Source organism: Heptranchias perlo, chromosome 21 (assembly GCF_035084215.1).
Source record: "Heptranchias perlo isolate sHepPer1 chromosome 21, sHepPer1.hap1, whole genome shotgun sequence".
Classification (NCBI taxonomy): domain Eukaryota; kingdom Metazoa; phylum Chordata; class Chondrichthyes; order Hexanchiformes; family Hexanchidae; genus Heptranchias; species Heptranchias perlo.
In genome coordinates, this window is record NC_090345.1 from 21,097,021 (window position 1) to 21,123,664 (window position 26,644).

The 26,644-nt window shown below is 42.3% G+C and overlaps 1 protein-coding gene across 1 annotated transcript in view; it reads left to right on the forward strand.

The window, feature by feature from the left end:
• The window catches only part of inpp5f (inositol polyphosphate-5-phosphatase F), a 192,797-nt gene that overhangs the window by 106,125 nt on the left and 60,028 nt on the right, over positions 1-26,644 (forward strand). Inside the window, exons 3-4 of the mRNA XM_068002246.1 lie at positions 6,483-6,619; positions 22,691-22,819. Coding sequence (XP_067858347.1) covers positions 6,483-6,619; positions 22,691-22,819 — 266 coding nt within the window. The remainder of the gene's footprint in view (positions 1-6,482; positions 6,620-22,690; positions 22,820-26,644) is intronic.

A 26,644-nucleotide genomic window follows, 5' to 3' on the forward strand; every position in this document is an offset into this window, starting at 1 on the left:
AACGGCGATATATTTCCAAGTCGGGATGGTGTGTGACTTGGAGGGGAACGTGCAGGTGGTGGTGTTCCCATGTGCCTGCTGCTCTCGTCCTTCTAAGTGGTAGAGGTCACGGATTTGGGAGGTGCAGTTGCTGCAGTGCATCCTGTGGATGGTACACACTGCAGCCACAGTGCGCCGGTGGTGAAGGGAGTGAATGTTTAGGGTGGTGGATGGGGTGCCAATCAAGCGGGCTGCTTTATCTTGGATGGTGTCGAGCTTCTTGAGTGTTGTTGGAGCTGCACTCATCCAAGCAAGTGGAGAGTATTCCATCACACTCCTGACTTGTGCCTTGTAGATGGTGGAAAGGCTTTGGGGAGTCAGGAGGTGAGTCACTCGCTGCAGAATACCCAGCCCCTGACCTGCTCTTGTAGCCACAGTATTTATGTGGCTGGTCCAGTTAAGTTTCTGGTCAATGGTGACCCCCAGGATGTTGATGGTGGGGGATTCAACGATGGTAATGCCGTTGAATGCCAAGGGGAGGTGGTTAGACTCTCTCTTGTTGGAAATGGTCATTGCCTGGCACTTATCTGGCGCGAATGTTACTTGCCACTTATGAGCCCAAGCCTGGATGTTGTCTAGGTCTTGCTGCATGCGGCCTTGGACTGCTTCATTATTTGAGGGGTTGCGAATGGAACTGAACACTGTGCAGTCATCAGCGAACATCCCCATTTCTGACCTTATGATGAAGGGAAGGTCATTGAGGAAGCAGCTGATGATGGTTGGGCCTAGGACACTGCCCTGAGGAACTCCTGCAGCAATGTCCTGGGGCTGAGATGATTGGCCTCCAACAACCACTACCATCTTCCTTTGTGCTAGGTATGACTCCAGCCACTGGAGAGTTTTCCCCCTGATTCCCATTGACTTCAATTTTACTAGGGCTCCTTGGTGCCACACTCGGTCAAATGCTGCCTTGATGTCAAGGGCAGTCACTCTCACCTCACCTCTAGAATTCAGCTCTTTTGTCCATGTTTGGACCAAGGCTGTAATGAGGTCTGGAGCCGAGTGGTCCTGGTGGAACCCAAATTGAGCATCGGTGAGCAGGTTATTGGTGAGTAAGTGCCACTTGATAGCACTGTCGACGACTCCTTCCATCACTTTGCTGATGATTGAGAGTAGACTGATGGGGCGGTAATTGGCCAGATTGGATTTGTCGTGCTTTTTGTGGACAGGACGTACCTGGGCAATTTTCCACATTGTCGGGTAGATGCCAGTGTTGTAGCTGTACTGGAACAGCTTGGCTAGAGGCGCAGCTAGTTCTGGAGCACAAGTCTTAAGCACTACAGCTGGGATGTTGTCGGGGCCCATAGCCTTTGCTGTATCCAGTGCACTCAGCTGTTTCTTGATATCACGTGGAGTGAATCGAATTGGCCGAAGACTGGCTTCCGTGATGGTGGGGATATCAGGAGGAGGCCGAGATGGATCATCCACTCGGCACTTCTGGCTGAAGATGGTTGCAAATGCTTCAGCCTTGTCTTTTGCACTCACGTGCTGGACTCCGCCGTCATTGAGAATGGGGATGTTTGCAGAGCCTCCTCCTCCCGTTAGTTGTTTAATTGTCCACCACCATTCACGACTGGATGTGGCAGGACTGCAGAGCTTTGATCTGATCCGTTGGTTGTGGAATCGCTTAGCTCTGTCTATAGCATGTTGCTTCCGCTGTTTAGCATGCTTGTAGTCCTGAGTTGCAGCTTCACCAGGTTGCCCTTGAGAAGGTGATGGTGAGCCGCTGCCTTGAACCGCTGCAGTCAGTGTGGTGAAGGTTCTCCCACAGTGCTGTTAGGAAGGGAGTTCCAGGATTTTGACCCAGTGACGATGAAGGAACAGCAATATATTTCCAAGTCGGGATGGTGTGTGGCTTGGAGGGGAACGTGCAGGTGGTGGTGTTCCCATGTGCCTGCTGCCCTTGTCCTTCCAGGTGGTAGAGGTCACTGGATTGAGAGGTGCTGTCAAAGAAGCCTGGGTGAGTTGCTGCAGTGCTTCCTGTAGATGGTACACAGTGTGCCAGTGGTGAAGGGAGTGAATGTTTAGGGTGGTGGATGGGGTGCCAATATCAAGCTGGCTGCTTTGTTCCTGGATGGTGTCGAGCTTGTGTGGTGTTGGAGCTGCACTCATCCAGGCAAGTGGAGAGTATTCCATCACACTCCTGACTTGTGCCTTGTAGATGGTGGAAAGGCTTTGGGGAGTCTGGAGGTGAGTCACTCGCCGCAGAATACCCAGCCTCTGACCTGCTTTTGTAGCCACAGTATTTATATGGCTGGTCCAGTTAAGTTTCTGGTCAATGGTGACCCCCAGGATGTTGATGGTGGGGGATTTGATGATGGTAACGCCGTTGAATGTCATGGGGAGGTGGTTAGCATATTAATTAGGAAATCCCTTCCTAACAGCACTGTGGGACCGTCACCACACGGACTGCAGCGGTTCAAGAAGGCGGCTCACCACCACCTTCTCGAGGGCAATTCGGGATGGGCAATAAATGCTGGCCTCGCCAGCGACGCCCACATCCCGTGAACGAATTTTAAAAAAGAGTCAGGAGGTGAGTCACTCACCACAGAATACCCAGCCTCTGACCTGCTCTTGTAGCCACAGTATTTATGTGGCTGGTCCAGTTAAGTTTCTGGTCAATGGTGACCCCCAGGATGTTGATGGTGGGGGATTCGATGATGGTAATGCTATTGAATGTCAAGGGTAGATGGTTAGACACTCTCTTGTTGGAGATGGTCATTGCCTGGCACTTGTCTGGTGCGAATGTTACTTGCCACTTATCAGCCCAAGCCTGGATGTTGTCCAGGTCTTGCTGCATGTGAGCACAGACTGCTTCATTATCTGAGGGGTTGCGAATGGAACTGAACACTGCAATAATCAGCGAACATCCTCATTTCTGACCTTATGATGGAGGGGAGGTCATTGAGGAAGCAGCTGAAGATGGTTGGGCCAAGGATACTGAGCTGAGGAACTCCTGCAGCAATGTCCTGGGGCTGAGATGATTGGCTTACAACAACCACTACCATCTTCCTTCGTGATGTGGAGATGCCGGTGATGGACTGGGGTGGACAAATGTAAGGAGTCTTACAACACCAGGTTAAAGTCCAACTTTATTGGAATCACAAGCTTTCGGAGCGTTCCTCCTTCGTCAGGCGGAACCCAAACTGAGCATCGGTGAGCAGGTTATTGGTGAGTAAGTGCCGCTTGATGGCACTGTCGACGACACCTTCCATCACTTTGCTGATGATTGAGAGTAGACTGATGGGGCGGTAATTGGCCGGATTGGATTTGTCCTGCTTTTTGTGGACAGGACATACCTGGGCAATTTTCCACATTGTCTGGTAGATGCCAGTGTTGTAGCTGTACTGGAACAATTTGTCCAGAGGCGCGGCTAGTTCTGGAGCGCAAGTCTTCAGCACTACAGCCTGGATATTGTCGGGACCCATAGCCTTTGTCGTATCCAGTGCACTCAGCCGTTTCTTGATATCGTGGAGTGAATTAAATTGGCTGAAGACTGGCTTCTGTGATGGGGATGTCGGGAGGAGACCAAGATGGATCACCCACTCAGCACTTTTGCCTGAAGATGGTTGTAAACACTTCAACCTTGTCTTTTGCACTCACATGCTGGACTCCGCCATCATGGAGGATGGAGATGTTCAGAGCTGCCTCCTCCCGTTAGTTGTTTAATTGTCCTCCAGTATTCACAATTGGATGTGGCAGGACTGCAGAGCTTTGATTTGATCTGTTGGTTGTGGAACTGCTTAGCTCTGTCTATGGCATGTTGCTTCCACTGTTTAGCATGCATGTAGTCCTGTGTTGTAGCTTCACCAGGTTGACACCTCATTTTTAGGTATGCTTGGTGCTGCTCCTAGCATGCTCTTCTACTCATTGAACCTCACTGACCCAGGGTTGATCCCCTGGCTTGTTGATGGTAGAGTGTGGAATATGCCGGTCCATGAGGTTACAGATTGTGCTGGAATACAATGCTGCTGCTGCTGATGGCCCACAGCGCCTCATGGACGGCCAGTTTTGAGCTGCTGGATCTGTTCTGAATCTATCCCATTTAGCACGGTGGTAGTGCCACACAACAAGTTAGATGGTGTCCTCGGTGTGAAGACGGGACTTCGTCTCCATGGACTGTGTGGTGGTCGCTCCTACCAATGCTGTCATGGACAGATGCATCTGCGACAGGTACATTGGTGAGGACGAGCTCAAGTAGGTTTTTCCCCTCGTGTTGGTTCGCTCACCACCAGGCCCAGTCTGGCAGCTATGTCCTTCAGGACTCAGCCAGCTCTGTCAGTAGTGGTGCTATCGAGCACTGTGATGGACATTGAAGAGCACCCAGAGTATGTTCTGTGCCCGCAGTGCCTCCTCCCAAGTGGTGCTCGACATGTAGGAGGACTGATTCATCAGCTGAGGGAGGGTGGTAGGTGTTTATCAGCAGAAGGTTTCCTTGCCCATGTTTAACCTGATGCCATGAGATTTCATGGGGTTCGGAGTCTATGTTGAGGACTCCCAGGACCACTCCCTCCTGACTGTATATCACTGTGCCGCCACCTCTGGTGGGTTTGTCCTGCCGGTGGGACAGGAGAGGACATACCCAGGGATGGTGATTGAAGAGTATGGGACGTTGGCTGAAAGGTATGGCTTGACTAGTCTCTGGGACAGCTCGCCCAATTTTGGCACAAGTCCCCAGATGTTAGTGAGGAGGACTTTGCTGGGTCGACTTGGCTTGGTTTGCCTTGTCCAGTGCCTAGTGGTCCATCTGGTTTTCTTATGACTTTTTGTAGCAAGATTGTACAACTAGTGGCTTGCTCGGCCACTTCAGAGGGTGATTTAAGAATCAACCATATTGCTGTGGGTCTGGAGTCACATCTAGGTCAGACCGGGTAAGGACGGCAGGCTTCCTTCCCTAAAGGACATTAGTGAACCAGATGGGATTTTACGACAATCCACTAGTTTCATAGCCACCATTACTGATACTAGTCTTTTTTATTCCAGATTGTATTTAATTAATTGAATTTAAATTCCCCAGCTGCCCTAGCGGGATTTGAACTCCTGATTCCGGATTATTAGTCCAATAACATAACCACTATGCTACCACATGCCTAAGGGGCAAGACTGGAGTTTATCTAGGTAGTGTGTCATCAATGATTGGAATTTCTGCTTATAGCAATCTTACCTAAAAGCCAGCCACAATACTAGAAAATGTCTACTTATTTACATCAGTCAGCAAAATGAAATCCTGATATAAGTATCAATTTCACTCTGCTGTCTGTCATTGCCCAGTTTTACAGTCCTAGCTTTAAAAAAAAGCCCAGAATTTGTTAAGAATTTGCTTTTTGTGTATTAGGCAGAATAAAAATTCCTTGGAACAGACTTCAGTGCATAAATGTATTGGGTTGAAGTAAAATTAGCTCAAGCTTCTCTTGTGCTTTATGACTACCTTGCAACTACTCATGCATCTTTCTATAAAAAGTGTAATTTCCATGGGTGTTTGTATGTGATTTTTTTTTTATATTTGAAGGGATGAAAAATAAAACTTGAGTAATTTTATCTCCTTCTGAAACTTGGGAAACCCAGTGTTTGATATTCATTTTGAGAGTGGGCTCCAAGGAGTTAACCTGGTACCCGGGCTAAAAGGGTTACATTATGACGACAGGTTGCATAGACTAGGCTTGTACTCCCTTCAGTATAGAAGATTAAGGGGTGATCTCATTGAGGCCTTTAAGATGATTAAAGGATTTGATAGGGTAGATGGAGAGAAACTATTTCCTCTAATGGGGTCCAGAACAAGGGAGCATAACCTTAAAATTAGAGCTAGGCTGTTCAGGGGTGATGTCAGGAAGCACTTCGTCATGCAAAGGGCAGTAGAAATATTGTACTTCTTTCTCCCCCAAAAATATTGAGGCTCGGTCAGTTGAAAATTTCAAAACTGAGATTGATTTTTGTCAGGCAAGGGTATTGAGTTACGGAATGAAGGTGGGTAGGTGGAGTTAAGATGCAGATTAGCCACTCTCTAATTAAATGGCGGAACAGGCTCGAGAGGTTGAATGCCCGACTCCTGTTCCCATATTCTTAACCCTGAAAGTCTTCTCTGCTGCCTGTGAACTTCCATGTACTGCTCTCCCCCATTTAGATTAGTAATCAGGTGCTGATCTGGAAGCCTCAGTTTATTTTTGTTCCATGATTGAGATTTTTTTTTGAAGAGAGAAAATGAATCTAGGGCTTTATGTACTGGGTTGGATATCTTTTTTCCATTTCATAACAAAATACGACATCATCATTTCCCATTGCCCCACCCAGTATATTTTTTGTTTTGGCGAATGGTGACCACCAGTAAGTGTTTTCCATCCATAGCAGTTATCCCTGGTATAGTCATTTTGTTCATATGTCTGTCCTCCCGAATAACAGGCCTAAATTAACTTTCCTTTATTGACTGATCTTGGCTTGCTTTCCAGATTTTGCATGGCGGCTCCTTTTAATCCGCCAGAAAGCAGTGGTTGGAAAGCTTCCAGGGGACCATGAAGTGTGCAAAATAACCAAGATAGCAGTGATCCCACTCTCTGAAGCAGAGCCTCAGGATCTGGAACTGGAGGTAAAAAAAAATTCTAGAGCTTCTCTTTACCAAGGACTTAAGAAATAATTTTTCTTTTCATATGTAATTCGACCTGCTTTCACTTAGGCTACTGTATTTTTTAAAAAAAACATTGTTCCTGTCAAATTTTACATTTAGGAAACTGTTCCTAAAACCTGATGGATGTGAATGGTAATGTTTGTAAGTAAAACACACATGAGGTTTTGGAACAGTTTCCTAAATGTAAAATTTGAAGGGAACTGTTTTGCAGTCTATTGAAGCCTTTGTTTTCACAAGTCGAAGAATCCTGGTTGCATACCTGGCTATGTAACAGTGGGTAGTTGTGATTGAGTAGTGAATAAGAAGCTGCTTTAACATCACACAGTTTCAATGAGCCTCGACACAGTAGTTATTTGTAGATTAGTTATTTAAGCCTTCTGGTTATAAGCGAAGTGCGTTTGGGCAATCTCGCGTGTTATTTCTCGTGGGTGCAATTTTACAATGCAAAGGCATCATCAGAATAGAATTGCTTAATATTGGACCTCTGCTGTGGCAGGAGTGACATTCTACAGTTGAGATTGAGGCACATTGGTTAAGTTAGGGGTATCTCTCTAATTTGGTCTGTCATGCTTCACCTGGGAATTCTAGTGCTGACAGTGGATGCAAAGAGCAAAAAATAGTGTTTCCTCTAGCGCTGTCCTATCTTGTGAATGGCGGTTACAGTCAGTTACATATTTTGTTTGGATGGATTTCATGAATAGCACTGGGCAGTGGGCGTTTTAGAATAGTTTATTAGAGGGACTCCTAGAAAATCTCCAATTTAGTGCCAAATCCTTGCAGAAAGTTTCAATTAGCTGAATGAAGTCATCTTCCAGACTCTATGGGGGCTCTTGCTACAAACTAATTTCTGATGCTTGAGTATTGGGATTTTTAAACATGGAGTGGTCTGAATAAAGGGAGACAACCCCTTCACTTTTTGATATTTCTTTATTTTTAACAAGCAGATCAGTGTCTGGAATGATGTGTGTACAGTGGAAGATGGATGCAATGCACTGACATTTTTCTTTGTCTTGAGGGTATGCATGGGTCATTTTGCAGCAATGAACTGGGCCTAAGGTATATTGTGACTCCATTTGTAGAATTAGAGAATTCAAACTAGGTGGTTCTGCTTACATTTCACTACAAGAGTGGATGAAGGGACAGAGAAATGGCATACATGTGGATAATTCATTGTAGGATGGGGAATGCTGGAACAGAAACTAATATTCTCATCATTAAATCAAGGGTGCGCCCAATAATCATCCTTCAGTTCCTATCTGCGTGTTGTAAAGGCACAAATGGCAAGACCTTAGCTAGAAGATGACCAGGTAAAGATAATGGGGGTGAGATGGCTGTGACCTTTTGAGGTGACTGGACATTTCAGCTACTTAAATAAAGGGCTTTGATGCCAGGGTGGAAGCCCAAACACAGGTTTGAATACACTGCAGACTGAAGAGTTTTCTCCTGTAGTATCTCATTGACACTGCATCACGTTAAGAGATGAGAAAGGGAAGCTTTCATCTAGTTCAGCAATTTAGCTGAGCACCAAATTTAATATTTTTGCTTTGAAGTGTAGAAGGTAACTTAAGATTGGAAAGTTTTCTTGTCCAAGCAGAGTAACAGAAGACTAGTGCTGCTGTTGAAATGAAATGCATTTGTTCCTGTCATTAGATACGAATGTTCCATTTTCTTAGCACTTTCTTCCCTCATTAAAAGCTGTCATATTACTTCTGGGATGCACTGATATCAGGTATTTATAATGCTACAGTGCTGTGAACTGAAATTTCCTCTGTTAAACAGCACTAGTTCCTTGATGGCAGAGAGATTTAAGCTTTTCCATAATTGATAGTTTGACCTGTATCATTCCAAAGCATTAGTGAGAGCGATAGCTTGCTAAGAATTAAAATAATATTGACACATCATGTTTTCTGTCACTTTGTAAAGGCACATATTTTTTGATTTTGTAACCCTGGTCAAAAAAACATTGTTTGCTTCTGCTTATGAGTAAGCTCACCATTGTCTGATGCTTGAACTTAAACAATGTTTTAGACATACTAAAGAAAAAAGCAACTTTGTAAAGGCATTCAGTGCATACAGCATGCATGGTGAGAAATCAAATTGCCAGTGATAAAATTATTGAGATGAAACTTCAATTCCTAGAAATATGAGAGTTAAAAAACAGTCATTTTCTAAGACTTCAGGTTGGTTCTGCCAGTCAGCTCAGGATATCTTTTTTTCATGAAATTGGTGAAAATGGATTTCAGATTTTCAAAATTTTGTTGACACTAGTTTGATGTCTGATCAAAATATAATGGCCACAAAGCTAATTGGAGTTAGTAATTTGAAATTGAAATTTAACATAAATCACTATACACATCCTTTTTTATTTTTAAAAAAAAAACAAATCTTTCACACTGAGCTGGACCTAAAACCTGTTTCCCTATGGGCACATTTTGGTAGTGCTTCTCCCATTAAAGCATGACATAGCCTTCAGGAAATTGCTTCAGTGAAGATGCTTTTCATCCTATGCATCTTGCAAGCTATAATTTAATGAAGATTCGAAGGTTCTCTTGAACCTAGGGTTGTCCGGGGATCTCTCGGAATTGAGAGTTGCGCTCTCTGGCACTGCTGCTAACAACCCGGGAGAAGAGTTCCATGTATTTGTGGCTCACAGGACTGCGCTCCTCAGCTGTCTGTCTCTACTTGCAATTCTCACCCCCACCATCAGACCTGGTGGCACTCGAGGAGCCTGTCTGGCTATCTCAGCCATTCCCTGCCACCCTGAAGCAGCCTGGAATTTCTTCGTAGCTGGTCCTGCCCCATGACCTTGTACTTCTGGTGAAGTTAGTGTGGAGCAATGTTCGGTGTATGTACCTAAAATTTAGTCAGCCGACAAGTTTATTTCTTGCAATATATGTGATGTATTTATGGTAATTGATTGATTAAAAAGGATTTCTGCAACTTTTATACTGGCAATGCAATATGATTCCAAAACATCTGTCCAAATTGTGCATCTAGTTTTTTAAAAAAAATCTTGTGTACTATAGCATAATTATCTTGCTTTATCTTAGGATAATTATCTGGAGTACTGGGACATTCAACTAAGCTAAATGCAATGACATTTCCAGCTGTGATCAAATGTCACATGATCAAACCTCCAGGAATACGTCCAACCAGAGGTGGCAACCTTAGTTGAACATCTTGTAATGGCAGTTTAGTCAGCAGTCTTTGAATTCATTTTTAGCCACAACACATGCTGATGGAATGTTATTTCCAGATCAGTCCTACTCTGATTCATAAATCTAGAGCACTTTAGTAAATGACAGCCTGTGCAAGTTAGGGCTGGTCTTGATCTGCTTAATTGAAGTAGAGTGACATATTTGTGTTTCTTTAATATGCATTGGACAAAATCTTAGACAAAACAGTACTGCATATTGAAGTAATGGAGGACATAAGACCCTTATCCCTTAATGTTCTGAAGCTCTTGCATTAGTATGGATTAACACAGCTCATTTTACATTTTAATTGAGAAGAATGAAACTCATACTCAAAACCCGACAACCGTTAAATCAGCGAGGAACACAGTCCCCTCCTTTCATGCAGACCCCTGCTCACACTTAGCCATTTAATGGCACACGGCAGCCAGAGGATAAAAGCATGACATTTAAACCAAAATGATGATGCAGCACATTTGAACTCTGTGGAACAATATAACCCTGCTGTGTATGTCCAGCCTCCTGCCTCAAGTTCTGAATCCATGCTACCAAGTTGAGGAGGTGCAGCGTATTGATTTGGGGGGTGGGGTTGGGGAGGAGGTGTTGAAAATTTAAATTAGAAATTTTAATAGACTTCAGTTGGCTTCTACACAATGGTATGCCACCAAAATGGCATTGTCTACGTGTAGAAGATGATGCACCCTGTTTTTTTCCCCCCGAGGATAGGGGGTCTTTTTTTGCGATTTCTAATTATGCCACCATGAGAGGATCTTGGTGTAATGTATGTTAAAAATGCTAAGTTGAAGTAGCTCTGAAGGGATTCACAGAATGTAAGAGCTGAGAAATGTAGATCAGGATACAGATGAAGTGCCTGAACCAGAGTACTTTGGACATTGGAAGTTAGTTTAGGAATTCAGTGAACTTCTGCATCTTCTGTTGAAGGGTTGATCTATTCACTTGAGCCCAACATGAGGTGTCTGCTGAGAATCTACTCTGGTAGTATTGAGGAGGGGGGGGGGGGGGTTGGGGGCAGGGGTAACTGGTTCATTGACTGTTCTAGCAAATCACTGGGAAAGAAGTTGGAGGAACGCCCCGTTCCCTTTGTCTGGGCAGAAGAAACAGAGGAGAAAGCCCAATTTCTGGCTTAGTCATTTTAGTTAGGTCTGTGAAGAGAGCCTGACTTAGTGGGGGGAAAATAGGTTTGCTGTAAGTTCAGGGCTGGTCAGAACCAGAAGGCTGACCACAAAAAGTTGTTAGTGCAATAACATAGGATAGTTTGGTTTATTCACAAAGCAGAGATGAAGTTAAGTTATAATGAAATCTCACTTCACTTATCATTCTGTAAACTTCAGGGCTATAGGATAGATCATTTGCTTTGGTGGAAATTACTTTCATGTGGAATACATGAATTTAAACCACATTCTTTACGCATACCATACCTGTGAATTGAACATGGGAGTCCCCGTTTCACTTCAGGCAATTTGTGCCAGGTATCAATTTTTTTTCAGTTTTCACAATGGGTTCTCACTTAATACTGATTATCATCAGTGATTGTGCGATGCTTAATGAAATCATGCTGTGATTTATATATACACAATTATGGTGAAATGCCATTGTATTTGTAAGTATTCAGTGTGTATAGTGTTTTGAAGCCCTTCAACATTTCAGTTCTCTAGCTGGATTAGACACAAACACAGAAAAACTTTGATACGTAAAGATTAGCCACTTGGAAATGGGATTGGAGGAATGGGTCTAGTCCAAGATGATCAAATACTCCACTGTGTACATCGGTCCTCTGCAACGGAGGCTGGGGGCAGGAAATAATGTCTGCAGGACTGTAGGCTCGGGTTCAGTCATGTGAGGATGGATGAATATTCAGGATTATCTTTTGGTTGATTTATCTTTGGGGATCATAGAACATTTGTATATAAATGGGTAAATATAATCCATGGTGAGGGTAGATTGCTCATACTTTGTGAAAGGTGAGGGCTCACGAGCCTTTACTAGTTTCATACTTTGCCTTCTAGTATTTTTGAGTTCATGTAGTTTAATTCTGCTCAAATACTTAAACTGATACTGGTATGAAATTGTTTTCAAGTCAGCTCTACTGCTTTCAGAATGTCTTTTAAAAATTTTTTTACATTGGTAGCGTTTACATATCCAGCAAAACCCATGCCTTCTGATGGGGTGTTAGTGTCTGATACTGAGGTATTATTGATTTCTAATGGTAAAAGTGGCTTTAATTAAAAATGGAGCAACTTGCTCTAGGGAAGCTGAGAATGCAGTGTGTAGTGGAAAGTTTGTTATTAATTGATCTGTATTTGAATAACACAGGGAAGCTTCCCTTCCTCACCCCTTCCCTCCCCCCCCCCCCCCCCCCCCCCAGAAAAGTGGAATCATATTTGTTTTATGCACAGTTTTTTTTTCTTTAAAACCATTCCTTGGGTTTTCAATCTTTTTTATATTAATACACATTCTCAGTAAAAAGTGTATTAAAAACCATGTAATCAATTTTAATAAGGAGTTATAGAATGGTAATGGATGCATTTAAAGCAAATACCTTGCATAAAAATGTAAATGTCTATATTGATTTAATGTTATATTAAGTATTTGCTTTCAGCATGTGTAAATGTAAGAAGATTCAAAACTGGGAAAAAATATCAAACTGATCAAGCTCCTTTTATGTAATAAAAGCAGAAAATGCTGGAGAAGCTCAGCGAGTGAGGCAGCATCTGTGGAGAAAGAAATAGTTAATGTTTCAGGTCAAAGACCTTTCGTCAGAACTTCGACCTGAAACGTTAACTCTGTTAATTTCTCCACAGATGCTGCCTCACTTGCTGAGCTTCTCCAGCATTTTCTGTTTATATATCAGATTTCCAGCATCTGCAATATTTTGCTTTTGAAGCTCCATTATGTATTCAGTTCACTTGTGTTTCCTTCCTCATTTTCTTACTATTGTACCTTGCTAAGAACTGCTCACTGCAAAGTGTCATCTGCAACAAGGATAGGATGTTCTGTTCTGGGCTGCATGCTTCTGTTTTGTTTTCCTCCTTCCTTTCTGCTGGTTAGTTCTTGCACCTTGCCCTTGATATACGGCAAACCCTGTGTGGGAATCGTGAACATAATGCACATACTAATACGATGGGGCACAAGTGCTGAGAAGGAACGCCCCAGAAGGCAGCAAAATGTTCACATTAGACGTTTTGATCTCTTGTGGACCAGTCATGAAGGCTGGACCGTGCTCAATTGAGCAGATCTGATCTGCAAATTCAGCTGCTCTGAATGGGAATATTGCAGCATTTCTTGCTGGTACACAAGATGGAGCACTTTATAATGGTAGAACATTTGCTGAAATGCCACAGATGGAAGAAGGAAGAGAAATGGCAGCATGCTCAAACTGTACAATGACAGCATCCCTGCTGATGCACAGTTTGACAGCAGCATGGAGAAGTACATGGTAGCTTTTTGCAGACTGAAAGGTAAAGGGTCAAGGGTGGAAAGCTACCAGGGAATTGTCGAAGTTTATAGAAGGTCACCATTCAGCCCATCAAGTCTGTAGCTGCTAAACTAAAACTAATCTTGCTGCCTTGCTCATCCCAGAGCCCTGTATCTTCTTTTGCTTAAACTGTTTAGTGCATTTTTTCAGGGAAAAGTAGATAATCTGCCTCAATGACATTGTGGAAAAGCATTCTATGCTTCAACAACTCTGCGCATAAATTTCTCCTAACTTCGCGCATCATTCTGTGTGCCACTTTTAAACTGAACCTTGGTCACTGTTCGGCTAGAAGAAATATTTTTCCCCCCATTTACCATATCAAAGGCCTTCACACACTCTCAAATCTTTATTAGAACCCCAGTTAGCCACTGAAAATATCTAAGGAGTCTTACAACACCAGGTTATAGTCCAACAGTTTTATTTGAAATCACAATCTCAATAAAGCTGTTGGACTATAACCTGGTGTTGTAAGACTCCTTAGATTTGTCCACCCCAGTCCATCACCAGCATCTCCACACCACTGAAAATAGTCTCATCATCATTCCTGGTATCAAAGAAATACGTAGAAGTTACAACACAGAAACAGGCCATTTAGCCTATCCAGTCTGTGGCAACGGTTACCCTCCATGCGAGAAAATAATTACACTTACCTAACCTCTTCCAATATCCCTTTATCTCCTTTTTCCTTCATTCACCTATCCAATCTAATTTTGAATGTTGACAGTTTCTGCCTGTACCACTGACCCTGGAGGTGAATTCCACATCCTCACAGCTCTTTGTGTAAAGCGGTTTCTCTTGCCCTCTGTTCTAAATCTCTTATCAATGGGCCCCCACTTTAGACCCCATAACTACTGGAAACAGTCTGTTTCTATCTACCCTGTCCTATTCTTTCATAATTTTAAACACTATTATCATATCTGCCTGTAATCTGCATTTTTCTAAGAATTTTAAAAAACACAATTTTTCAAGTCTGTACTTGTATTTCCTCATACAACACAGCATCCTAGTGAATCTGTATTGTGCCCTCAGGCCTCAATATCCTTTCTATAATGTGGAGCCCAATATTGCACACAGTATTGAGTTCTTAAGGTTTTATATTGGCTCATTATTACCCCTCGGCTTTTATCTTCTATACTTCTTGCAGTAAAACTTAGAATTCTATTAGCTTTTTTTTAACAAATGTATCAGCCTGAGGTACTTTCTTTAATGTTCTGTGAACCTGTGCCCTCAAGTCCCTCTGCTCTTCCACAGCACTGAGCCGATTTCCATTCAGAGTATAATTACTGCTGGCATTTTTGTATCAAAATGCATCATTTCACATGTAATGACATTGAATTCCATTTGCCTCCCATTTCCCCATTTTATCAATAACCCATTGTAATTTCCTTTTGTCTTCTAAAGAATTAACTGTACCTCTTATTTGATGTCATTTGCAAATTTTGACACCACTCCCTCTAGGTGTATATCCAAATCATTGATGTACATGGTAAATAGAAGTAGGTCCCAGAACTGAATCCTGTGGGACACCACTACCCACTTCCAACCACTCTGAAACACTAGCATTAACTGCTACTCTCTGTCTTCTCCCTTCTAACCAATTTTTAATCCAGTTTGCCATCTTCCCCCTTAATTCCACATCCCTTCATTTTCTCCAGAAATCTCCATTGTGGTATCTTGACAGGCTTGTATAAAGTCCATTGTATTTTTCCCCATCTACCCTGTCTGTTATCTCCTTAAAGAATTCTATGAAGTTTGTCAAGTACAATCATCCCTTTTGAAATTGCTTCTGGCTATTTCTATATTCTCATTATGTAGATATGTGAATTACATCCTTAAGAACTCTCAAAACTTTTCCCTACCATAGATGTTAAGCTAACTGGCCTTTAATTACCCAAATTATCTGTCTCTTTTTAAAAATGGTGCTACATTAGCCACTCTCCAGTCCTTCAGCACACATCCACACTCAATAGAGCCCTAAAATAAAATGCCTAGGGCTACTGCAATTTCCTCCCTTTTCTCCTACAGAATCCTAGCATAGATCCCATTGGGCCCTGGCATCTTGTCTTCCTTTAGCCTAACTAATTAACTTACCTAAAATTTTCCTTTTATGCACCGTAATATTGCTCTTGCTCTCAACCACTTCAGGATTTCCCGATACCCTTCTCTAAAAGATTGATTCAAAGTATTTAATAAAAGCCTCTGCCATTTTTTGATCTACAAATTGACCCACTATTGCTCTGCAGTCCTGTCAATTTCTCCTTCCACCTCACCTCAATTCGCTCCTCATCTTTCTAAAATCTGGTCTAGTTTTTGTGCTGATTTTTCCCTCCCTCGTGTCTTAAACCTTATTGTATTATGATCACCACTGCTAAGGAGTTCATCCACATTTAGCTCGTCTACCTGATCTATTTCATAGCTCATAAATAGATTTAGCAATGCCTTGGACCTTGTAGGCCTCCTATCTTACTGCTTGAGGAAGAGTCTTGTACACATTTTAGGAATTCCATTTACTTTTCTCCATTTACTCACTCTCTGTCCCAATTAATAAATGATAATTTAAATCTCCCAGAACAATAATTTTTTCATTCTTCCATAACCGTCCCACAATTTGGAAGTCTGTAATACAACTCTACTAATGTGACACGCCCTTTATTTTTGAGCTCAACATATTGGCTCTGTCTGTACCGCTTTCTTGTTTACATCAACCCCCTCTACAGCATGGAGTCTCTTTTTAACCAGTATCCCACGCATCCTGAAGTGCTCACTAATTTAATCTTGAATTATGGGTTCGAAGAGTTTACTCATAACGTTGGACCAACTAGTCTGTAGTTACCGAGTTATCCATAACACATCGGTGACTATTGCCTGAGTGGATGTTCTCTGAATCACTTGTGTACTCAATTGTCTGCAACCTAGACTCAGCTTAAATAAGAATATTTACCAGCATGAACTTGAGCTGCAGAGCGAGATGCGTGGAACATCATGTGAAGCTCTAAAACTTGCTAACAAAAAAGTTAAATGTGCTAAAGTAGCACAAGCATCGGGTGGTTCACAAAATTACACCTTTGTGCTTCCGGTTCAAAAAGTGAAAACCACTGGAACATATCAAATTCACATTTTATAATGTACTAGATTGTGAAAGTGAGTTAGTTCTTTTGAAATATCAGTGTCTGTTACTTGAATGTGTTAAGTCTAACACGTCTAGTCAGTTAGCAGTTGTTGTAAAGAAAACTGAAAAAAACCTCTCTTTTGATGCCCTCTAGGGTGAGAGGTGTTGGGAGCTAGCAGCTGTTGTGGTATGAGATATTAGAATTGAAGTTTCAAATTATTTTTTGCTAAATGTTAGGTCTGCTAAGGATTGCCGATGCTTCTGCTAAAAATATCTAGCTGTTAATATTCTATTAGGAGTTAGAAACATAAAAAATAGGAGCAGGAGTAGGCCATTCGGCTCTTCGAGCCTGCTCCGCCATTCAGTATGATCATGGCTGATCCTCTATTTCAATACCATATTCCTGCTCTCTCCTCATACTCCTTGATGCCTTTTGTGTCTCAAAATCTGTCTAGCTCCATCTTAAATATATTCGTAAACAATTTTACAACACCAAGTTATAGTCCAGCAATTTTATTTTAAATTCACAAGCTTTCGGAGGCTTCCTCCTTCGTCAGGTGAACGATGTTTCACATTGTTCACCTGACGAAGGGGGAAGCCTCCGAAAGCTTGTGAATTTAAAATAAAATTGCTGGACTATAACTTGGTGTTGTAAAATTGTTTACAATTGTCAACCCCAGTCCATCACCGGCATCTCCACATCATTAAATATATTCAGTGACATGGCCTCCACAGCCTTCTGTGGTAGAGAATTCCACAGGTTCATCACCCTCTGAACGATGAAATTTCTCCTCATCTCAGTCCTAAATGTCCTACCCCGTATCCTGAGACTGTGACCCCTCGTTCTGGACCCCTCAGCCAGGGGAAAACCTCCTCCCTGCATCCAGTCTGTCTAGCCCTGTCAGAATTTTATATGTTTCAATGAGATCCCCCCTCATTCTTAACTCGAGTGAATACAGGCCGAGTCGACCCATCTCTCCTCATACGACAGTCCTGCCACCCAAGGAATCAGTTATTTTTTTTTTAAAATTTGAACATTAGTGCACCACTTAATTCCCAAAGGACATGCTTTGAAAATGGTCTTGTACTTGTCAAGTTACTGACATTTGGTGGCATAAAGACATTAGAAACTTCCTCCATTTTAATTTTTAAAATAAAACTTTGAGATGAAGTGTGTAAGTTAACACTTTCTCAGGCTATTGAGAACTTCCCTTGACCATAGCAGCAAGATTCTATTTGGGACTGTGCCTAATTCTGGAAGATCTGTTCGAAATCATCTTTAGGTTTAAAAGGGCAATATATTTTATAAGTTGATAAGGGGCAATAGTTTTTTTTTCTTTATCACAAGTAAGTAATATAGATGAATTCAATTTAAGTTATTGCTTTACTTGGTAAACAGTTTTTATTTTATTTATTTATTTGCGAAAGCCATGAAATGCGAACACTTTAAATGTTTAAGGTTCTAACCAAATCTTAGTCTTCAGAAAAAATAAAGCTAACTTTTTTTATTGTAAAATTCAGAGTACAAGTTAAACCTTTTGTATGTCGGATTTTATTCAAAACAGTTATGTAAATATTCTCCTTTCTCTTTTTTTCTCTCCCCTCCCTCCTCCCACCCCCCCCCCCCCCCAAAACAAAAGATCAGGGAGACGCCAAGTATTTTACTTAGCACCGATCAGATCAGGCCCCGAGGAGTGTGGGAGATGGAACTTATGTTATCTATTTCACAAAAGATTTCGATAAGCAAATAGTTGCTTGAATTAAAAAGAACATCATCTTGGAGATTCTTGTACTTTGTCCATGACTCAGTGGGTAAATCAACAGCTTGATATATTGAGGTATACAGACAAGTAAGTTTTTAGTTTTCATCCATGTTGTGTCCTGAGTATGAGTTCCCAAGGTGGGTAATTGTAAAAAGTTTTGAGCTCTCCTGAGTTTGCTAATTTCAGCTGGCACATCAGTAGGGGTACGACATTTTGTGTAGGTGTCTTCAGGTACGGAGGAGGAAAATTAGTTCGGGTTACCACTCTTGATCACTGCCCAGGGAGTCCTGCTTGAAAGGATGTGTGTGTTTGGACCTTGATGTGGAGATGCCGGTTGGACTGGGGTTGACCATTGTAAACAATTTTACAACACCAAGTTATAGTCCAGCAATTTTATTTTAAATTCACAAGCTTTCGGAGGCTACCTCCTTCCTCAGGTGAACGATGTGGAAATGAAATCGCATTTATAATTCACAGAACAATGCTTGGTGATTACAGACAGTTTTTTCAACTGCCCGTTGCCAAGGCAATCAGTGTGCAGACAGACAGGTGTTACCTGCAAGTTCTCAGAATATACAAATCACCAAAAAAAACACAAACAAAAAAAATCAGATAGAGAGGTAGAAACATAGAAAAGACAGCAACTGACCCGTTATATTAAAAACAGATAACATTTGTTCGCTGGTGGGGTAACGTGTAGCGTGACATGAACCCAAGATCCCGGTTGAGGCCGTCCTCATGGGTGTGGAACTTGGCTATCAATTTCTGCTCGACGATTTTGCGTTGTCGTGTGTCTCGAAGGCCGCCTTGGAGTACGCTTACCCGAAGGTCGGTGGATGAATGTCCATGACTGCTGAAGTGTTCCCCGACTGGGAGGGAACCCTCCTGTTTGGCGATTGTTGCGCGGTGTCCGTTCATCCGTTGTCGCAGCGTCTGCATGGTCTCGCCAATGTACCATGCTCTGGGGCATCCTTTCCTGCAACGTATGAGGTAGACAACGTTGGCCGAGTCACAGGAGTATGAACCGTGCACCTGGTGGGTGGTGTCCTCTCATGTGATGGTGGTATCTCTGTCGATGATCTGGCATGTCTTGCAGAGGTTACCGTGGCAGGGTTGTGTGGTGTCGTGGACGCTGTTCTCTTGAAAGCTAGGTAATTTGCTGCGAACGATGGTCTGTTTGAGGTTGGGTGGCTGTTTAAAGGCGAGTAGTGGAGGTGTGGGGATGGCCATAGCGAGGTGTTCGTCGTCATTGATGACATGTTGAAGGCTGCGGAGAACATGGCGTAGTTTCTCCGCTCCGGGGAAGTACTGGACGATAAAGGGTACTCTGTTGGTTGCGTCCCGTGTTAATCTCCTGAGGAGGTCTATGCGATTTTTTGCTGTGGCCCGTCGGAACTGTCGATCGATGAGTCGAGTGTTTGGACCTTGGTTGAGAATAGTGCCTGGGTTTGCTGTGATGTTTCCTGTTGAGTGGGGAAAAATTTAACTCTGAAGACACAAAGCCCTAGTTATAGGAAAAGTTCCACTTAAGCCAATACTCTAATGTGCCAATGTACTTCAATTCGCCACCTCAAAAACTGTACTGCTTGTTTTTTAAAGCTCAAATGGAAAGGGTATGAAATACTGCCTAATTATCGAGCAGAAGCCAGTATTCTTGTCCATCATTACGTCTCTAATATTCAGCTCTGGCCTGTGGTACTTCATGCAGCGTTTCCCTCCCCAGCAACAGTGGAACTATTTTCCTGGACAGGGGTGTTACCAAGATTTTTGACTGAGGATTGTAATGATCTATATAAAGTTGAATAGAGCCATCGGGTAGTCAGACAGGACTTCTTTATAAGAAAAAAACGCATTAATCTGAGGAGGCCTGACATTTTGGAATAAAACTTGAGACATGCTGCAGACTGCTGTCTCCTGTTTAAAATAAACCATTACTGGGGTAGGGTATTATAGCTGAACCTGATCTTGATCTTGTCCTTGTCTAATCTCAATGTGTACTTGTCAGCAGTGGACAATTGCAGCAGCCTTACTCCTACTCTTGACTACTCAGACCAAATAGCAAACCTGGCATTTTCAGGACTCTGTGGCTCAGCAGTCTACCAGGCAGTGCTGATGCTCAGTGAGTCATCAGAGGAGTGTTGTGCATCCTATCATGAAATGTTATAGTTGTTATCTTGTTTCCAATAGAACATAAAGTTAGGAACAAAGGTTCAATTATCCTTTTATACTGTAATCATTTTAAAGCTACACATGTTAGGAGGGTGGGGTGTACAAGCCTTGTACTTGGTCTGGTCACAAGCCACTTATTGGCACTGCTCCACTTAGCACTGAGAAACAATTTTGATTTTGATGATTAATGTTAGTCAGTGAGAAGGTTTTTTTGGGGGGGTGGGGGAAAGCCCTTGTGCTACATGTAAGGAATGGTCAAGCATTTTGCACCCTATGCCCTATGACATTCCTAAGGGATATGGTGTGTAGTGGTTGTGTTATTGGACTAGTACTCATAATCCAGAGAACATGAGTTTAAAACCCACCATGGTAGTTTGAAAATTTGAGTTCAATAAAAAGCTGGTATCAGTGAGAGTGACCCTGAAGCTGTCTGATTGTCGTAAAAACCTAACTGGTTCACTAATGTCCTTTTGGGAAGGAAACCTGCCGTCCTTACCCGGTCTGGCCTATATGTGACTCCAGTCCCACACCAGTGTGGTTGACTCTTAACTGCCCTCTGAAGTGACCCAGCATGCCACTCAATCGTCAGGGTGACTAGGAATGGGCAATAAATGCCAGCCTTGCTGATGATACCCACATTCCAAGGATGATTTTTTTTAAAAATGCATGAGTAACAGCAATAAACTGTAGTGCAGATTAGTGCTATGTAGAAGACCATTACAAATGGAAATAATATTCTGATGCTGATATATTTGGGTTAATAAAGGACCTTTAAAATTCACTGTAGTTTACTTGAGATGAGAATGGTTTGGCACTTCACTGGGAATAATTAGCTATTTTAGCAAACCCAAATATCAGCACCAGCATATGATTTCCATTTCTAACATAAGGGACATTTTCACAGAACCTGTCCTGTTCTTATTTTTATAAAATTGCACAGTTAAAGCTGCATAAGTTGGACCAATATCTTCACTGCAATCTAGAAACCATTAACAACTGGACAGACTGCTGAAATTCTTCCCTTATGACCCTTGATGCTGTTTGGTGAAATAGTTTTTCATCCCATTGGTAGTGTGATTTAAGAGGTGCTTAATCCAAGGCTGAACTCCATTTTATTGCCCCCCTCTCCCCCCTTGCCATGAATTCATTTAAAAATGAGTTGATATTTGGCAGGACTGAACAACTATGAATCTTTTGTTCACTTTAGCAATACAGGCTGCATGAACAAAGGTAACCGTCCTACCTGGATGGGAGCCACAGTCTCACGCTTGTGTTGGATACAAAGCAATAATATTTGCTTACTGCTTAAAAGTTTTGATGTGGAGATGCCGGTGATGGACTGGGGTTGACAATTGTAAACAATTTTACAACACCAAGTTATAGTCCAGCAATTTTATTTTAAATTTATTTTACCAGATGTCTCAAAGGGCTATAGCATTAGTAGTCATGTTACTTTATAAACAGTCATTCATTACCGTGTCCCTTTAATGTTTGGAGAGCTACTGTACAAATGGTGCAGCAAAATTTTAAAAAAACTTAACGAAAAGCTCACTCTTTAATGATCCAAATCACAGGATCTAAACTATCTCTGTACCATACTGTTGTATCTATTTCTATAACTAGAATGTTTTACTTGGTTTGCTTGTAACTTTAACACTTCTGGAATGAGCTGAATTTTCTCATCATTATAGGCTCCTTTCCTACATTGTTCAAACACATCTCTTGGTGGGTCAAATAGGCAGAGGCATTGATGGTGCCTGTGGAAATGACCAGGGATTGGGATGTAGTATTCCACAGTGTAAAGGTTAGATGATTGAGGGGGGAAGGAAGGAAAAAACATTGAAAATAATAATTCCTTATGCTACTTTTTTCAAACTATTTTGGAGCAAATTTGCAAATATATCTTAGCATTATCCATAAATATTTGGGGAGGAATTAATTTAAATGAGTTTTAATTGGACACACAATGATCAAATTATTGTGATAGTTGAGGTTGATTCAACTGGAAATGTTGGCCCTTTGCTAAAGAATGAACCATGTGAGATTTGAGACTGAAAATTAAAGTGGATGCTTTGGATTAGATACTTGTGTTTAGGTATTAACTTGTCAATTTTGGACGTATTGGAACCAGAATGGGAGAAATAAGAATGTCAGAGGGTAGCCTTCATTTTCAGAGCTGTGCAAATGACTGAAATGACAGCCTCATCAGAACACTGTCACATCAGACTGATTCACAGGAGCCTTTGTGTCAGAAAGAACAAAGATGATTGATTATTTTTCCCCCTCAATTTTCATTTGCAGCTGTGCAAGAAGCATCATTTTGGTATAAACAAGACGGAGAAGATTACCCAGTCTCCAGATGACTCCAAGTTTTTGCTCAAGACGTTTAGTCAGATCAAATGTAATGTGGCTGCTCCAATCAAGAAGAAGGTGAGTGAATGCCTCATTGCAGCTATTTCAAGCATTGGCTTGCCAACGTGACATATTGTAACTGTGGTACTTTGTGCTTTTTTAAAAAAAAAAAAAATTCTTAAAATATAGAACCCAAACACACTCAGCAGTAGAATATTTACCAGAAAACTGTGCAATAGGCCCTGAGCCAATCTGGCCTTGTCTGAATATCAATCAGTGGTTAGCACCGGTTCAGATGTACGATAACTGATAACTGTTCAGTGATAAGTGTTAGAGAGCTAGTTTTCTAACTAGTCTCCCAACCAGTCTAAAATTTTCTTTTAATGAATAACATCACCTGTTTGTAGATATGACCATCACTTATTCCTGGAATTAAGTTCAGTTGCAACAGGGAGTTTGCTTGCTGTGTTATCAGATGGCCCAGCAGACTATTTAATAAAAAGATGACCAAACTGTGTAAATTGCCAGCCATTTTTTTTCTGGTTGAGCACCTCTGTTTTGAAGTTTGTGTTCCATATATTGGTTTAATGGGTTGAATTTAATTTTTTTTGGAATGTTGAGATTAGTTTATTGGGTTCAAGTTGTAGCAGTTTTTAAAGGTGGAATTTAAGTGTTTGAGTTTGATAGCATTTACGAATGACAATAATCTTAATGCTGCAGCATTGATTCCACCCAGTTTTTTTGTTCAAAAAATATACTTTATTCATAAAATTTGCAGCAGTTCATACAATACAGTTCTCATATCACATTCCAAACATACACAATATCGATTATGCAATTTGCAGGTTGCATCAAGTGCAGTTCAATGAAACACATTGGACATCATTACAGTTCATGACACTCTAGGGTGCCTCATTGCATCACAATTAATACAGGTGATTCATTACAGGTTCATTGCAGATTTATTGCGGGTACATTACATCAATTTTGAATTTTACATTCTGCCCGAGGGGGTTTTTCCCTGATTGCAGCCCCTCGGTATACAATGGCGGGAAGGCTCTAAACGGTTGCCTTTCCCCACAGAGCCTTTGCGGCGGCCGCACCCATCCTCAGTGCGTCCCTCAGCACGTAGTCCTGGACCTTGGAATGTGCCAGTCTGCAACACTCTGTCGAGGACAGCTCCTTGTACTGGAAGACCAGCAGGTTTTGGTCAGACCAAAGGGCGTCTTTCACCGAGTTGATGGTCTTCCAGCAGCAGCTGATGTCCGTCTCAGTGTGCGTCCCCGGGAACAGCCCATAGAGCACAGAATCCTGTGTTACGGAACTGCTCGGGATGAACCTGGACAGATACCACTGCATCTCTCTCCAGACCTTGTTTGCAAAGGCACATTCCAGAAGGAGATGGGTGACGGTCTCGTCTCCACCGCAGCCTCCTCTGGGACAGCGCGCGGTGGCGCTGAGAGTCCGGGAGTACATTGATTCCACCCAGTTGCAGAGCCAGGAGCTGGTATCACAGGGTTGAATTCTAGTCTGCAAACACGGAAGTGCAATTGAGATCAGTCTGGGTAGATCCATTTTAAACCGTATCTGGTTCTTCACTTGTCAGTTAAATCGCTGAGCTGGGCTGTGCTGTTGGAGAAAAGCTGAGCAGAGGCCTGATTGCTGCCTGCAGGGAGGTGGCGAAAATGAGAGGGTGATCCATACCAGAGTGCTTTTTTTTGAGATAGTTTAAAAGCAATTGATTTTCCTGGCCACCAACTTAAGCTAATTGGCCAAGCTTTCCTTGCTGTTGCTGACTACGTGACATCCTGCTGAAGCTAATGGTACTCGTGCTTACAAAAGTGGCCTAAGGTGCCTCTGAGAAGCCAGTTGAGCAGCAGCATTAACAGAGGCCTGGCAGCATTTTAAGATCCCTTCTCCTAAACCAGGCAATGATCAGTTGCAGGAGCTTTAAAAAAGGACATTTTAAAAGGGCTGTGAATGTAATTTTATCAAGTGAAATATTTTAATTCTGAGCTTTAAAAGTCCATTAATGGTTTTCCAGGGCTTTAAAGCTTAGTAATGTTTTGTAGATACTGGAACTTATTGAAAACATTAGGTTCACTAGGAGATTCCATCTCCTTTAGTAATCACACTGAAGTACACAGTTACACAGGCATGGGTGAACAATAATGACCGAATCACTAATGTATATCTGCTGGCTGAGGGTTTGAAATGGAGCACAGATACCTCTTCTTGGAATCAGCAAATGAGCCTTGGGCAGGCAGCAGGGTCTCGTGATGCAAATTTATGGAAATGAGCCCTGGCTACTGCATGAGCTTGTCTCTGAAATGTATGACTGTTCCCTAAATACAATGAAATGAAAATATTTCCTGTCATGATACCTAAAGATATTTATGCAAATTTTACTATGAAATTATATTAATTGATCTCCAAGGAAGTTTGAAATAAAAGACGCCGGTAGATTCTTTGGCCACAAACTCGCGCAGCTCTGATCTTCCAGTCACTGACCACGTCAATGTAATTTTCAGACTGGCAGTGAACAAGACCTGTTTTTCACTGGGTCTTTCTGGCTGCTGCCGGTATTACACGGGCAGGTAATTGCACGCTGTAGCAGTGTGTTTGTGATGTCACAATGTTTCACCATGATATCATCACACAAATGTATCTATTATCTCCTTATTGATGTCAAGGTGCAATGTTGTGATGCTAATACCCTTATGTATATACAGGCTGGCCAAATTGTCACGGTCAGCTTGCACATGACCATTTCCTTTTGCTGTCAATTCTCACCTCCTGACTCCCCAAAGCCTTTCCACCATCTACATGGCACAAGTCAGGAGTGTGATGGAATACTCTCCACTTGCCTGGATGAGTGCAGCTCCAACAACACTCAAGAAGCTCGACACCAACCAGGACAAAGCAGCCCGCTTGATTGGCACCCCATCCACCACCCTAAACATTCACTCCCTTCACCACCAGTGCACTGTGGCTGCAGTGTGTACCATCCACAGGATGCACTGCGGCAACTTGCCAAGGCTTCTTCGACAGCACCTCCCAAACCCGCGACCTCTACCACCTAGAAGGACAAGAGCAGCAGGCACATGGGAACAACACCACCTGCACGTTCCCTTCCAAGTCACACACCATCCCAACTTGGAAATATATCGCCGTTCCTTCATCGTCGCTGGGTCAAAATCCTGGAACTCCCTTCCTAACAGCACTGTGGGAGAACTTTCACCACACAGACTGCAGCGGTTCAAGAAGGCGGCTCACCACCACCTTCTCAAGGGCACTTAGAGATGGGCAATAAATGCTGGCCTCGCCAGTGACGCCCTCATCCCATAAACGAATAAAAAAAGAGGCAAACAGTGCAATTTGAGAGCAAATTTGGGAGACTGGCACATGTGGCATGCTTTCCTACGACACAGTAATTTGTTCAGTCCCTATTCAGCTTGACATATTGAAAGTGTTAGGCTTATATTATATAATGTGGTATGTGAGTGTCCTGATGAAGGTTAATTCGGATTCTGGGAGCTGGTTCCTGCTTTTACACTGCTAAATCTAATTCTGTTCTCCTGGCAGACTTGTGGATCCATGAAAGCATGGGTCTGAGTCTGCTTCTGGGATAAGGATAAGGGAGCTGGATTTAGCAGTATAATTGGGGATTTTAGCAGTATATCAACTATGCCAGTAACCAGGAATCTGTATTAAAACGAGGCCAATGTAAAAGCCTTATCCATCTTCTTTGGCTTGCCGTCCATGTTTGTCTTGATTATGGTTCTGTGTAGCATCTTTCTATGTTAAAGAAATGCAAGTTGTTATAGTCCATTGGTCGTCTTGATAATTTGTAGGTGTGTGTTCGAGAGCGTTCTCAAATGTGATTCACAGTGAATAGTATGT